Source organism: Pseudonaja textilis, chromosome 6, assembly GCF_049901715.1.
Source record: "Pseudonaja textilis isolate UNSWEBS1 chromosome 6, rPseTex1.2, whole genome shotgun sequence".
Taxonomy (NCBI): domain Eukaryota; kingdom Metazoa; phylum Chordata; class Lepidosauria; order Squamata; family Elapidae; genus Pseudonaja; species Pseudonaja textilis.
The window spans coordinates 34,657,708-34,671,724 of NC_141995.1; the positions used below are offsets into that span (position 1 = coordinate 34,657,708).

The 14,017-nt window shown below is 39.7% G+C and overlaps 1 protein-coding gene across 1 annotated transcript in view; it reads right to left on the reverse strand.

Moving 5' to 3' along the window:
- The window catches only part of SGCZ (sarcoglycan zeta), a 562,549-nt gene extending 548,779 nt beyond the window's left edge, over positions 1–13,770 (reverse strand). Inside the window, exon 1 of the mRNA XM_026697804.2 lies at positions 13,102–13,770. Within this exon, the coding sequence (XP_026553589.2) occupies positions 13,102–13,140 (39 nt within the window). The 5' untranslated portion in view covers positions 13,141–13,770. The remainder of the gene's footprint in view (positions 1–13,101) is intronic.
- Between the last annotated feature and the right edge of the window lie 247 nt (positions 13,771–14,017).

The window sequence follows — 14,017 nt, forward strand, 5'->3', positions numbered from 1 at the left end:
CATTCCATCACTTAGGAGCAATACACAGCAGACTAACCCATATTTGAGATCCATTTAAAAAAAGAATGTAATGCAGAAGATTAATGCAAGGCTGCACATTTCTGTATATATTTTCCATTTTCATTCCAAATGATGGAGAAAAACTGGGGGGTAGGGTTAGTCCAAAGAGGAAGAACATTTGGTGAATTTGTTCTCACAGATGGGCTGTGATTTTTTTTTCTGTGTGATTATCTTTTCTTTCTTTGAACAATAACTTCTTCAGTGATCTGCAGCTTTTGTGTATAACCAATCCTCTTGTAAGATGTCAGAAAACAACCAACAGAACTCCTTGCCTGGTGATTTTTTTAGATCATGAGCCTTATGCAGTTATTCTGATTATAGAATGATGGGTAGGTACACAATAGAAAAACAACCACAAATATCCTCAGGCAGCTTTGCCGCAATAAGTTCAAAGAATCAAGTACTTCAAAACCGAGTACTTTTGAAAAATCTACTTCAGAGATTCATATCATAAATATATATGTAGAATTATTTCTACATACATTTTAAAGAATTAAAAGAACTTTTATTTTAAAAAAAACCCTGCCAAATCTTCATTCAGCCTAAAGAATTCTAAAATTGTTTCTAAAACAGGAGAAACCTTTTTCACGTGAGAATAAAACTTTCAAGAAATTGGAAACAATTTTGAATCAGAATTCTAAAAAAAACCTTTCCTTTTGGCTTCCTTTGCTCTCTGGAGAGAGCTGATGAAGTCTTTCTTTCCTCAAAATGTATTCATGTCTGACTCTCAGAGTGAACTTGCATGGCTGGATCTTGAATCCTTCACTGGTTGACTATGAAGGTTGGCTCACTATGAGCAGAGATTTGCATCCAGATGAGTGTGGAGGGGATTTTGGTCTAATATTTGGGATTTAGGATCTGTTTCTTTTATCAGTATTATGCCATCTCTTGATCCAAAACAAGAAGAAAAATATCCCTGGTGTTACTTTATTCCTGTATGACCTTTAATTAGGAAGAGTTTGAGGATTAAATATGCAGGAGGTGAACTGCAAAGGTTAATTGTCTTTTATCCAACACTGATGATGACAAGCTTTGTGAAAATGACAAGAGTTGGGAGGCATGCAAAAGGAGGACAAAAGAAAGAAGAGCTGTTTGTCTATCAAACTAGGCAGATAGTTGCAACCACATAACACTCTCCTGACTCCAAAGCCAGCTATGAATAAATGCCGCATGCATAATGCTAAAAATATGTCAGTTGCTGCTGAGTTGTATTCTGTATTATGGAATGACGAACAAGTTACTGAAATAAAACCACCTACTTATTTTTTCCAGCAAAAAAAAAAAAATCCTCCTACATGGCACACCAAATCTCGACTTGGCTTGCTCAGTTTGACTGAAAGAACTAATTCTACATATACAGTATATACTTAATGATCTGAAACTGTGAAGTAGATTTTTCAGGAGTACTTGGTTTTGAAGTAGGTTTTGCAAGACTAAAGAAAAGTGCTGAATCAGCTTTTTGTAATTTCCTCATTTAACATTCCTTATGCCATATGCTGTACTTCTCAAATACCATCAATCTACTATGTGCCAGACGAGTGTTCAAAACTCTCCATCTGTAGCTAGTTTTGTAAGATACTATTCTTAACTATGTAACCTTATTTCATCTGGATATTGAAAATTGGACCAAAAGTTACCCAAAAGTATTAAAACTTGTTAAATAACGTTTTTTCTTTCATTTCAAGTGTTGATACAATGATTTCATTTCATTTTATTTTTTATTGGTGCTGATAAGAATGGAATGCTGGCCTCCTCTAATATGCATAGAAATCCAAGGCCCCCAAACTCTTTTTCGATGCCTTGTTAAAATCATGCTAATCTTTTTCTCTGCAGTATTTCCAGTCAGAGCAGTTTCCAGATGTAGGGGCTACATAGCTCTATCTGTTTCTATAAGGCTGCTAGCTTTGACCTGCTTTATCATACGAAGCAATGTTACCAGCAGTGGTTATTTTCTTAGATTTATCAAAGGAAGATGATTATTATTCTTGAAGTCCCTAGAGGCAGCAGTTGAGATGATAAGTGCATCATTCTTTATGAGCTCATATGGTTCTTATGTAGGTAACTGCCTTGAAATCAACCATTTATTCTACTTGAAGGCCAGGAGATCTTGGAAAACTACTTGTGAGCATCTGCAATGTGCCATTTAAGATGTCTATGTGGTTACCATCAAGGAAGAAATCTTATCAATTATAGTGTCCTGGTCTTGCAATTTCAGAAGCATTATGATGGGCAATCTGTGGATAGCCTGTAACTTGAGTGTCCCAACCATTTATGCATGTTCCTGAGTCTTAGAAATCACACATGCAGTTTACACTTCTATCCCTTTTCATTGGGGGAAAAACAATGAGGGCAAATCCCAGTTTAGTTTTCATAATTCAAAATAGTCTTGACAGTGATTTTTCTGAGCCTTGGCTTAAAATAAAACCATAGAAAGCCTTGCCAACTCATTTTGATGATATCATTGTGCCCAAAGCAGCCCACCCAGTGAAAAGCTCATTCCATTGTATTTCTGACTGAAAACAAGTTTTTTTAAGTTGGCCAGTTTTTTCAATGCTACCATGCTGTAATACAATATTTTACATTAGTTTAGGCATCATATATGACACTTCACATATTTTGATAACAGAATATTTTTGAAAGGCAAGACATAAACCCAGGGGTGGGATTCAAAGTTTTTAACAACTGGTTCTTTGGGCATGGCTGTTGGTGGGTGTGGTTTGGTGGTCATGTGACTGGGTGGACGTGGCTTGGTGGTCATGTTATTGGCTGGGTGTGGCCAACTCAATATCACTCACACCTAGGTACGCATCTCCTCGCCTGGCCTCTCATGACTGTGGGGATGCTACAATAGTCGTAAGTGTGAAAAATAGTCATAAGTCACTTTTTTCAGTGCCATTGTAACTTTGAATGGTCACTCCACACAAGCAAAGTACCAGCAAAGGAGGGGAAAAAAACTCCAGAGAAGTTCCAGAGACAGGAAGTCTAGTCCTGCCAAGAATGTAATAAGGGTTAACAGAGAGGCAGTTTCTGTAAGCAACACCAGAATGTTTCCTTCCTGCCTTCCTCACAGGGTTAGGCCTGTAATTTCTTCTAACAGCCAGTTTTCTGAACTGCTTAGAATGTTAACAACCAGTTCTAGCGAATAGGTGCGAACTGGTAGAACCCCACCCCTGCATAAATCTGAATGTATCAATAATATAATAAGCAACAAGAAAATAGTTACTAAGTGTGTACATAGTTCATAAAAGGCTATGAAGTTTTGTGTCTTTGTGTTTTTAATCTAGTTGCATGACCTATTAACACAGAGATAGGTGGAATTCAATAAGGTGCTCTGCATGCCATAAATTTCTAAACTTCTAAGAAATATTTAAATGATTATGAATGGGCAAAAGCGGAAATCAAGCTATTCTCAGCATCAAATGTTTTAAAGAAAATATTATAAATCTATAGCAATATATTTAGTATTTGTACGTGTAGCAGCAATTAAATTAACATAGTTAAAATATGAAAGCTTATTTGGTGTCTCTTTTAGAACTATCAAATCATTATCTGTTCCCCATCTAACTATTTCAAACTATAAAATTATTTTATGCAAGTATATTTCCATGTGTACAAATATGTTCAGGATTATACAAATTTATTACGCCCTGATGTTTTACATCCTCTTGAAAAAAGTACTATCATAATATACATATCAACCAACCAAAGTTGAGCAAATCTCAATAATCCCATAAATTTTAGAAACAAAATTGTGTACTGCTGTACTATAAGGAGTAAAATCTTCTACTCAAATGTCCACTTCATTGAATTTGTTACTGAATTTATCTCCATACGGATGGGGGGAGGGGCAAATGGTAGGTTTATGAGATTTTCATTTATTTGAGAGAAATTGGTATATCATGATACTCAACATTAAAACAAATGTGAATTCCTGCTAATGATTCCAAGTTGGCACATCACAATGATACCAAAATAAGGCTACATGGGTAATGATATCTTTACACAGATTCCACTATTATGATAATATAAATCCGCTTTATAGATTTGAGACACACATATGCTCAAGTTATGTTCTAAATTCTGCTATCCTCTGCGAACTGGGGTATGATATCACAGGTTTAGTTAAGCACTATTAAGTTTTGGTTGCAAATATATGTTATTTTAAAAAAAACAAGAAAGGATTGTTTCAGGAAATCTCAAATGAATCCTTCATAGATATGTAGTTTAAACAGGTAACTCAAAAGATTAGCCAAATTGACATTGATCCTGATTATTTATTCTGCAGGGGTATGCCAACATTTCATTATATCATTGAAAACTATGGGATAATTTATTACAGAAATTGGCTAAAGCCAAAGCACTGTATTCACCTGTAACTTTTGAAATTAACTACAGATATATTTTTCAACTCCATAAATATTTGATATTTAAGCAAATACTGTACAGAATAGTCTTTTCAAAAGTCAGATCAAATATGCTGTGTGGAAGATTCTAAATACTTCCCATTTCTCAAAGATTGTATCCTGGTAATGATCCTGAAATGGTAAATCATATTTTATTCTATTATGGATTTTGTAAGAGACTTTGGCAGGAAGTACCTGACCTATCTTAAAATCCAAACCTGGAAGAGTACTTCTGTGCATGTAAAATTTTTACTTGCAGATGAACATCCTAAGTTAACAGTAGCAACCGCCAGATTTTTAACACTAGCAAAAAAAACAAAACTTTTTGTAACAAACTAAATAATCTTACAAATTAAATAACCTGTGACCTGTTAGGTCACAGTTTCAGAGACATTTCCTTACCTAAACAGAGAAACAGAGTGACCACAGGGAGGCAAAAAAAAAGAAAAATCAGTGAAAGTAGGAATGACTTCCAAATTCCTGTCGGCTTGCCCAATGGAAAACTGACTGTGAGAATCAGAAATTTTCCTTCCCTTCCCTTCCCCTCCCTTCCTTTCACTTTCCTTTCCTTCTCTTCCCATCAGGTGTGTAACTGGCTGCTGCTGCTAGATGGCTGAAGGAGTGAGGAAGCAAGTGGATAAGAGGCATGGTACAAATGTAGAGGACTAAGCCGTTTCTCCGTTCACTTTCTTCTTTTGCTAGTGAGAAAGTGGCAAGGAAGTTGGAAAGCTGTTAAAGAAAATGAGAATCTTTTGAATGTGGCAGCACAGCAGCAGCACTGAAGCAGCAAAAAAAAAAAAAATCCCAAATTTCATTTCCTTGGGCTGGCATTTTGTACGTTATCCCATTTGAGGTACCTTTGTTGACATTGTTTTGCTCTCTTAAAGCAACATTTTGCCCACCTGAAAGTTTCAAAGCATCACATGGGACTTTCAATAGTACATGGATGAATGAGTTGGGAATATATCTATTATATAATATACTAAAAATTATTTGAACTGTGTTATTTATGCTAAATTCAGGTTATATTTGTAACTTGCTTTGAAGTCTTTTGGCCATAAATAAAATTGATTGATTGAATCACATATGTAAGTCACAACATGTAATGCTTTAATGATATCGTGAATATTTTGTCATTTGCAACCTTGAGTACTGAGTTGCAGCCTTGCTTAATCTTAACACCAGTGTGCTTTGAAACAAACCAACAGATCTGTGTGAATAAAAAGAAGTAGAGAAAGCCTGCCCAGTATGGCTTCTGGAATTCTTTCCAAGTGATTTACCATTAATGACCATAGGGAGAGGCCAGTTTGTTCTGTCCATTAAAAAAAGTGTTGTGTTCCTTCTATTCTTATGTCACATCTGTGTGTGTGTGTATGTGTTTAATGGGAAACACAGGACGTTTGCATTTGCTTTGCCCCAGGAAACCTGACCAGAGAGAATGGAAATTTTAATCAAACAATCAGCCATGTTCCAATCTGCTTTCACACTGCTCTCTTGTAATGTCGCATTGTGGGACATTTTCTGAGCTGTTTTTTTTTTTTTTCCAGAGCCCAAATTGAATCTAGCTCAATTTTTTTTTAGTTTGAGTTTTCTTTGAAAGGCTTCCCGCCCCCTCCCCCAAATCTTGTTCTCTTCAGTTTGCAGAGTTTGCCTAAATGGATAGACAAACTCTTGATCACCTTTACGTGACTTATTTCCAATATCCAGTGAGGTAAAAAAAAATAAAACTACACAATATCTATATCCTATATACACACAAACACACATTATACACACATGCACACATAAATACATGCTTACCTACATGGTATGCATGAATTAGAGGTTCAAACTAAAAAAGAAAAAAAAAACAGAACCCTAAATCTGGATGGATATTATTTCTCATTGCTCATTTCAGTTCTGATCTGCTTCATCACAAATCTGTATAAAGACTATCAAAGGGGGAGCATCTCCCCTTGTTTAGTTTCCAAGTTTGTCTCAACTGACCTTTCCAATGTGCCCAGAATTTTTGAAAATATTGCAGCACACAGCCAGAGAGGCACTCAGCAGTGAGCATTATTCATCCCTTCTCTTAGCTAAGTGCTTAATGAATCTCAAACTTTTAAATGGACTTGGGAAAGAGCTTAACGTAAGCTGTAAGCTTGCAAATAAAAATCTGGTTTGAGCCAATGTAGAGTCTTATTGCCAAACTACCCAGAAAATTAGATGGCAAGTCAGTTGCACTGTCTTTCTTTCCATCAGCTTCAAAGAATAATTTGAAAGAGTTTTTCCCCTCACATTTCTTGGCCACACTATTCTCTATATGAGGAAAGGTAGCAGATACTTATTTGCAGGACACTAGGGGACTTGCCAGAATTTTTTCAATAGCAAATTTAAAAGTAATAATAACTAAAATAAAATTAGGAGAAAACTAAAGTATGGATTTTTGACTGAAGCTAAGTTTATGTCTAGTACATTTTGTAATTCTTGATATAAGACAACCCTCCTTAAGTAGTCTTTACCCTTATTTAGTAAATCCTGATGAAGACGATGACTAATAATAATGACTTCTAACAAATCTAATGCTTGTGACTCTTCCTTTAAGTGCAGATCCAGAGGAAACCAACTTTTTCACAGAAGGAACAAGTATTCTGGAAAAAAAATGTTCATTAAAGCATCGAATATGGAACACAGATGTTCATATAGCATGAGATCATTGATTGCAGGAAATGAAAAATGAAATGCTTTTTGAGAGATTCACAGTTGAGAGGAAAGCTAACTTTAGTTATTTCTCTTTTCACGTTGTGCATAAAATGAGGGTTTGATAAGCAAGTGCAATATGCAACAACATACTTTCCATTTGCAAATGTCACCAGAAACACATTTATTATTAAGGGTTAATAAGTAAATTGTTCTCTTTCTGACCACAAACAGTAGGGCATAAGATAATTATTGTCCAGTTTTCTAAAGTTTTTTTCTCCCACCCGACTCTATTCCTTAAATATATTAAGCACTCATTGGTTGGTTTAGGCTTTGATTTCAGAATGTTACTTTTAAAGGATTTTTAGTAAGGGTTGCTTATACTCTTCAGCAAATTTTAAGACTCTCTTGAGTATGTTGATACATCCCTTTCATTTCCCTTGTGAGATCCATCTTGATTTTGCTATTGAAGGGTGCAATAATCGTCAAAAAATCCATTCTAGCCCATTGCTTCTTTTCTTAAAAGGAGAGACAGTAATAGCTCTCCTGCTTTCATTACACTTTTTGCTTCTCAGGAGAAGCAAAACCACCTCAGGATCCCTCACTGCTTTTCCCTGGAATAGAAAATCAAAGAACAAAATTTGGAAGGGTGATGTATTTATCCCACCATGATGACCAATCCTCAGGAGAGGGAGAAGGTTAAAAAGTGGGCAGTCTGCCATTTTACAAATGCTTGCCCATTGTTACTAGGAAAGAAAATAGGTTTGTGTTTGCAAAAGGGAGTGAGAGAGAATGCTTTCTTCTCCTTCTTTTTGCCTAGTGTTGCTTTATTTTCAATTTATTCCATGATTTTACCAACTGTAGGCCCCTGGAATTATGGTTCCAATTTGAAAACGGGTAAGAAGCTGTCTTTGCACCTGACTGCTGTAAGTCCCTCTCTGTCCTTACATACAGTATGCTATTTTGTTGCCATCTCTAGCAGAAATGCTGGGGGATATGTTGATATACCCAATGACACAGAGCATCTATACATATGGCCGGGTCTCAGAGTACATTTTTATTTATAGGCACAGATTACATAGCTTGAGAACTGTTTGCTGCTAAACAGGCACAATTAATACATAAACAAATAAACATGATGACATTCTCTGTAGATGTACTTAGAGAGCCCTTGTTATTGTCATTTTATAGCTCAGGTAGTTTTTCAAAACAAGGTACTTTGCATTTTTTGTGGCGAGACAGGTTTAAAGCATTTTTTTAAAATTAAAAAAGGTACTTTGGTACTACTCCGCTGAGTCGGCTCCATTTCAGTACAGATGCTGGAAGGAAACAATGTTTCAGCGGTACTCCTATTTGTAGATGACATCAAATCAATGAGAAGAGTCCCCAAAGGAATATCCTTTAATGGGAGAGAAAGTAGTTCAGTGGTATAGCACTGACTTTTCATAAAGATTTCAAATTCAATCTCTGGCATTTCCAGATAGAATACTGTTGCTCTGGAGAAAAGATACTGGATCTGTGTCAATAAAACTGGGCCAAATGTAGCAATTGGATCAATTGAGCACGTCTGCTTCGTCTTTTGTCAGAGTGGGGAAACAATGAAATTTCATGCAAATGAACGTCCAAGTGAGGCACAATGGAGTAATGTTACCAATAATATGGTAATGTTGAGTAATGATAATAAGGTAGATAATATTGATGAAGGCACCACTAACAGGGCTAACTTTAAGAAAAGGAAGGAGGAAATCACCCTCCTACTGAAAAAGGTGACAGCTATATAGAGGCAATGAAAAAGTCCGTTTCCATATTAGCACTAATGAAGAAAGAGGCTTAAAATAAGATGCTCCGCTATATAATTCCATTTGAGAACATTCTGGTTTATTTGCATTTGGAAGTTGAAGTGCCTTTCATAACAGACAAAAGATTATTTGGATAGTACTAGTGGTGAGAGGAAGTAAAATATAGATCTATAAAACAATTATATGGCTAAATTAAAAGGAGGCTAAAGAGATTATGTTCTTCTACTCCCATATCAGTGGAGTGGGATGTGTCACTGAATTAAACTGTTGATTCAGAAGAGATAGAAAAAAATTATCTGTAGAGTACAGTTGGAGGATTTGCTTCTCCAACCTATGTTGAAGGTGATGATGATGACTATTGGCCGGAATAGCTTTACATGAAGATCAGGATAGACTTACTACCTATATATAGTATGTTTACCTGTGGTAATTAGGAGACAGAGCTCTGAAGACTAATCACCAAGTATTATCAGTTACAGGTGTCCATACAATAAATGTTACTCATTTACCCGTGGGCTTGGAGCCCTCTAATTCACACTGGATGTGATGGAATTTCAGTCTGATCTAGCACTACTCTTTATTATGTCTTTAAAAAATAGAGCCAATAAATGTGTATTATAAAAACTAAACCAGAGGCTCACAGAAGTATAAAACTGTACATCATTTCTCTAATCCATGTGAAGAAATGAGAATTCTGCTCCAATCCAACATCATTTTTTCCTGCTTATAAGCATGTAAGACATAGGATACACTTCAATAGCAAAGTATGCTGTGCAATGCATCAATTTTTGTTTTAAAATTGGAAAGCATGGATCTAATATATGGTTGGATTGAATCTATCAGGACACCACAGGAATGTAATAAGTTTACTTGTAGTGGGCCATTGAATACCACAACCTCTTTATCAATTTGAATTTCCAGTTTTATCTTAAAAAACTCAGAGCTGAACTTCTGCAGGCAAAGTTTGTTACTGCACCAGTTGCTCACACAGTAAAGAAAAAGAATTCATACAAAACTAATGCTAGCATTTCCCTCGTCTTACCAATCATATTTTCATCTCAGGTATTTTGATATCATTACTTGTTTCTGTAGACATTTCTTGTTGCTGTTGGCATTTTAACTATTTCTGTTTCTTTGAATTTTACAGATTGTTTATATATGCGTCCTTTGTATATTTACTGTTTCGAAAGAAAAAATAACTAAAGAAAGAAGTAAGAAACAATTAAAAGAAGTCTAAAAGTTGCTAGTGAAAGGAAATATCACTGGGAGCATTCGGTTTACTTTCTCCAACTGAGAGCACCTTCCAGGTGTCTTGTTCCAGCCACACAGCTGAAACCTTACCTACATTGTGGTGATTACTATCTAGATACCAAACAATCCCTTGACTGAATAATTTGGACAATAACAGGGTTTAATAGTAAAATAATAGTAAAAAAGTTGATGATATCACTCTTGGAATGTTAACCCAGTAGCATATGCACATTTTGTCTTCTTCTGTGGCTTGAACTAATTTCTTGCATTTTTAATCCAGCTTACAATATAGCCCTGACCATGTATTTGAAAATGTTTTTCACTGCCTTTAGTGAAGCTCACACCAATACAAGGAGATACAGAATTGCAGCCTTAAAGATTGGTTTCAGAGATGTGAAGAAAACTTATAAAATATGTGTTTTACCATGGTTAAATAAAGAAAAGTATCATAGATACACCACAGCATCCTCTATGGGTAATCGCTAGAATGCAGGAAACAGTTTCAAGGTACAAAAGTGTACTCATGATATACTAAAACAAAATCCCTGCATAATGTCCATCTCTGGAAAATGTACTTTGGGCAAAGACTCTCTGATCAAAAAGTAGCATGTCATTATTAAAAGCAGTTGGAAACCAACTGGTCCATTGTTCTAACCTGTACCAGAGTTATTTCCTTCTGGCCTTTGGACAGGCAGCAATTCTGTGGACACGCACAGAGCAGATCCCTCACATTAGTATAACAACATAAGCAGGATGATCCTGCCTGAAAGATGAAATGAAGATATCTTTAATTTTCAAGATAACAGTGCCAGATTTCCCCCCATTCTCCTCTTTTCTCTCTTTTCTGCAAGGATAAAGTTCACCTTAGCAAATGCTGATGAAAGCACCCAAAGCAAAGAAGAACACCAGGAGTTCCTTTCATCCCAGCTGCTGATCTCAAGGTCGCCCACTAAAACATCTGCAATCATGGCCTTAATTGCAGAGTTGCTCACCAGAAGATTAATGGGAACATCTCTCTGTTCACCTATGCTCTTTAGAAAAAGTGTCTGCTACATGGGGAAAGTGCCGGGGAGACATAGCCTACTTTTGAGATTTCCATATAGGGATCTGTTCCACAATGAGGGTGGTATTTCCAGCTAAAAGCACCATCCTTACACTGAATTTTAAGCATCAAACTTCATGAGGAATCTGTCAAAAAGAAAAAGGGTCTTCCAAAAGCTGTCCTTTCCAGGGTGGAAATTCTGCACCCTTATTTTAAGAACCCATCCTCCAGATTTTAAAACAAAATATACCGAGTCTCTGTATTCAAGCAGGGGATGTACAATTTTTTAAATGATTACAGATATCATTGATACATGGTTTGAGGTTCCAGCAAACTGTTTGAGATTGGCTACTGAAGACATGTGCGCAGATCAGCCTACAAAAGTTGACGTGAGGACACCTTAATATTAAAACAAGGAAACATACCATTTGGGTATGATCCACTCAGACTTAAAATTCCAACTTAACTTTAGGGAAACAAAGAACGGGGGAAACAGAAAATGAAGAAATCAAGAAAGTAAGATGATTATTCTTTCACAAAGGTTTTAGAATCCTCAAGATGTCAGACCAAGCCACTTTCAACCATTTGTCTTGATAAAGATTATTTGAATCCCAGTGGAGCTCTGAGTCTTTTCCTCCCTTTTTACTTCCCTCCCACTTCTGAGTTTTACCCTTCTTATGTTTCTCATCTGAACCCTTATATTTATTTGCCTCCTCAACTTTCTGTTCATCTCCTGCTCCTTTTCTGACTCCCTTATCCTAACTCCCTTCCTCCTCCCCCACTGCCATTTCTGCAGCACGTTCCCTTGACTTCCCTTCTTGCTTGCTTCGCTCCTCAAACCCACTCCGTTTGATGGAGGAAGATGTTCTAAAATAAGGGAGGGCAGCAGCAGCTCCCCCCGCGCATGCTCTAAGCTTTCCCCCTTGCTCCTTAAGACGGAACCTAAAAGAAGGAGAAATCTGATGGGGACACTTTTAAAAAAGCAAAAGGAAAATCTTCACTCCGCGATCTCCGTTCAAAGTTTGACCTGCCCTTCCCTTGTTCCCGAACGGCATCGCGGCGTCTCGAGAAGATCCCAGGGCTGAGCTTAAATGCCCGCTGGATCTTCTCAACGGCCTTGCGTGCGAGCGCTTGGGAGGAAGAAAGACTGACTTTCGGAAGGAAGCGATCGGCGGAGGGCAACCCCGAGATCCACCCTTCGGGACGGGAAGAAACGACCCCGGTTGCCGCTTCATCCCCGGAAAAATGCCTTTTTTTCTCCCCTGTGGAGAGATCCGAGGCGCTGCGCGGTTTTCAAACCGCCAGGCAAGGGGACAGCGAGCGGGAGGAGGGGAGTTCCGTCGCGAAGCGGGGGGTGGGGAGGGTGGAGCGGGGATAAAAAGCAGCCGCCTCGGAGTCCAACCCAGAGAGAGAAGCCACCTCGCCGCCCGTTCCGCAGTTCCCGCGTTCGGAGCCCGAGGCGCTGTCCGAAGTGCTGAGGGCGTTGAATTCCCGAGCCCCTTTAGGATCGCGCCTATTGCCCGCGCAGCCGGCGAGGAAAGAGGGGCGCCGGTATGGAGCCCGTCCCCCAGCGCTCTCTTGGCGGTCTCTCCTTCCTCCCACCACCACCACCCCATCTTCCCCCCCGCCTTCTCTCCCTCCTGCTTTTCCAGTTGGGGATCTGTGGCCTGAGCAGGCGCGCCTCCAGGCTCCGGCGCCTTCCCCGCCTTTATGCCCGCCGCCATCCCAATTCCCCCGCTCCAGAAAGCACCTCCAACTCCGTTGGGCCAAGAAACCAAAGGGGAACCGAACCGAGAGGAGGCAAAAGCCGACCAAGCGTGACCCAGCCGCCCGTTTCCCTGCGCGGCCCCGGAGCAAGAGCACGTACCTTGAGCTCTTCAATATCCAGATGGGGTGAGCGGTCCATAAACCGAAACTGAAGGACCCGGCGGCGAGAGGGCGAGCAAAGGCGGGAGGCGCGAGCAGAGCGGCGGTGGCGGCGGAAAACCCCCTCTCGAAGTTGTGCCAATTGCTCGCTGGGGGGGACCCGAATCTCGAATAATAATCACACATCTATTCTAGGCTCTCTGTTTCCAGCCCCAACTCCGCCGTCTCCTCTAAATCCCAGCTGCTCGGCTGGATTTCATTGCCCGGGAATCGCCTCCGTCGCTTCCACAGTCCCAGATATCGGCGGAGGTTGGCAGAGCAATCCTAGATCCCCCCCGGCAGCCCCTCGGTCCGTTCCTTTCCGTCCCCTCCCCCGCGCCTGCTTAGATCTCCCTCCCCGATTAAAAGCGACAGGTGATCTTTCCTGCCCACGAGCCGGGGATCCTGTCCTGGAGCGAGGCAGAGGGGCGGAGGGCAGGACGAGGCGAGCCAGCAGAAGGCGGCGAAAGCACGCCGGGCAGGCTCGGGGCGAGGGAAGCTTCCGCAAACGGCCAATCGCTGCCTCCGAAGGCAAAAGGCGGTGCAGCTCCCCGGTCTTCCCTGGACGGCATCAATGCAGCAAAACCGCCAGCCTCCGACCGTCTCCTCCTGCTGAAGAGCGCGAGCGTCTGGGCACCCCGGGCGCAAGGTGTCGGAGCCTCCTCCCCCGTCAGTTTAAGGCAGAGGCGGCGTCCCGGCCGGAGCGACACGGATCCAAGTCCTGCAGGGACTCTTTTCGAGCCGAAGAAGGGATTCTGGATTGCTTTTTTTGGGGGGGGGTTCCCCTTTCCCTAGGATAAGCAGCCCAACCGCTGGAGCGGGAGGGAGGGAGAGAGAGAGAGAAACAGTGAAGGAGGGGAAGGGAGGGGAAGAGAGAA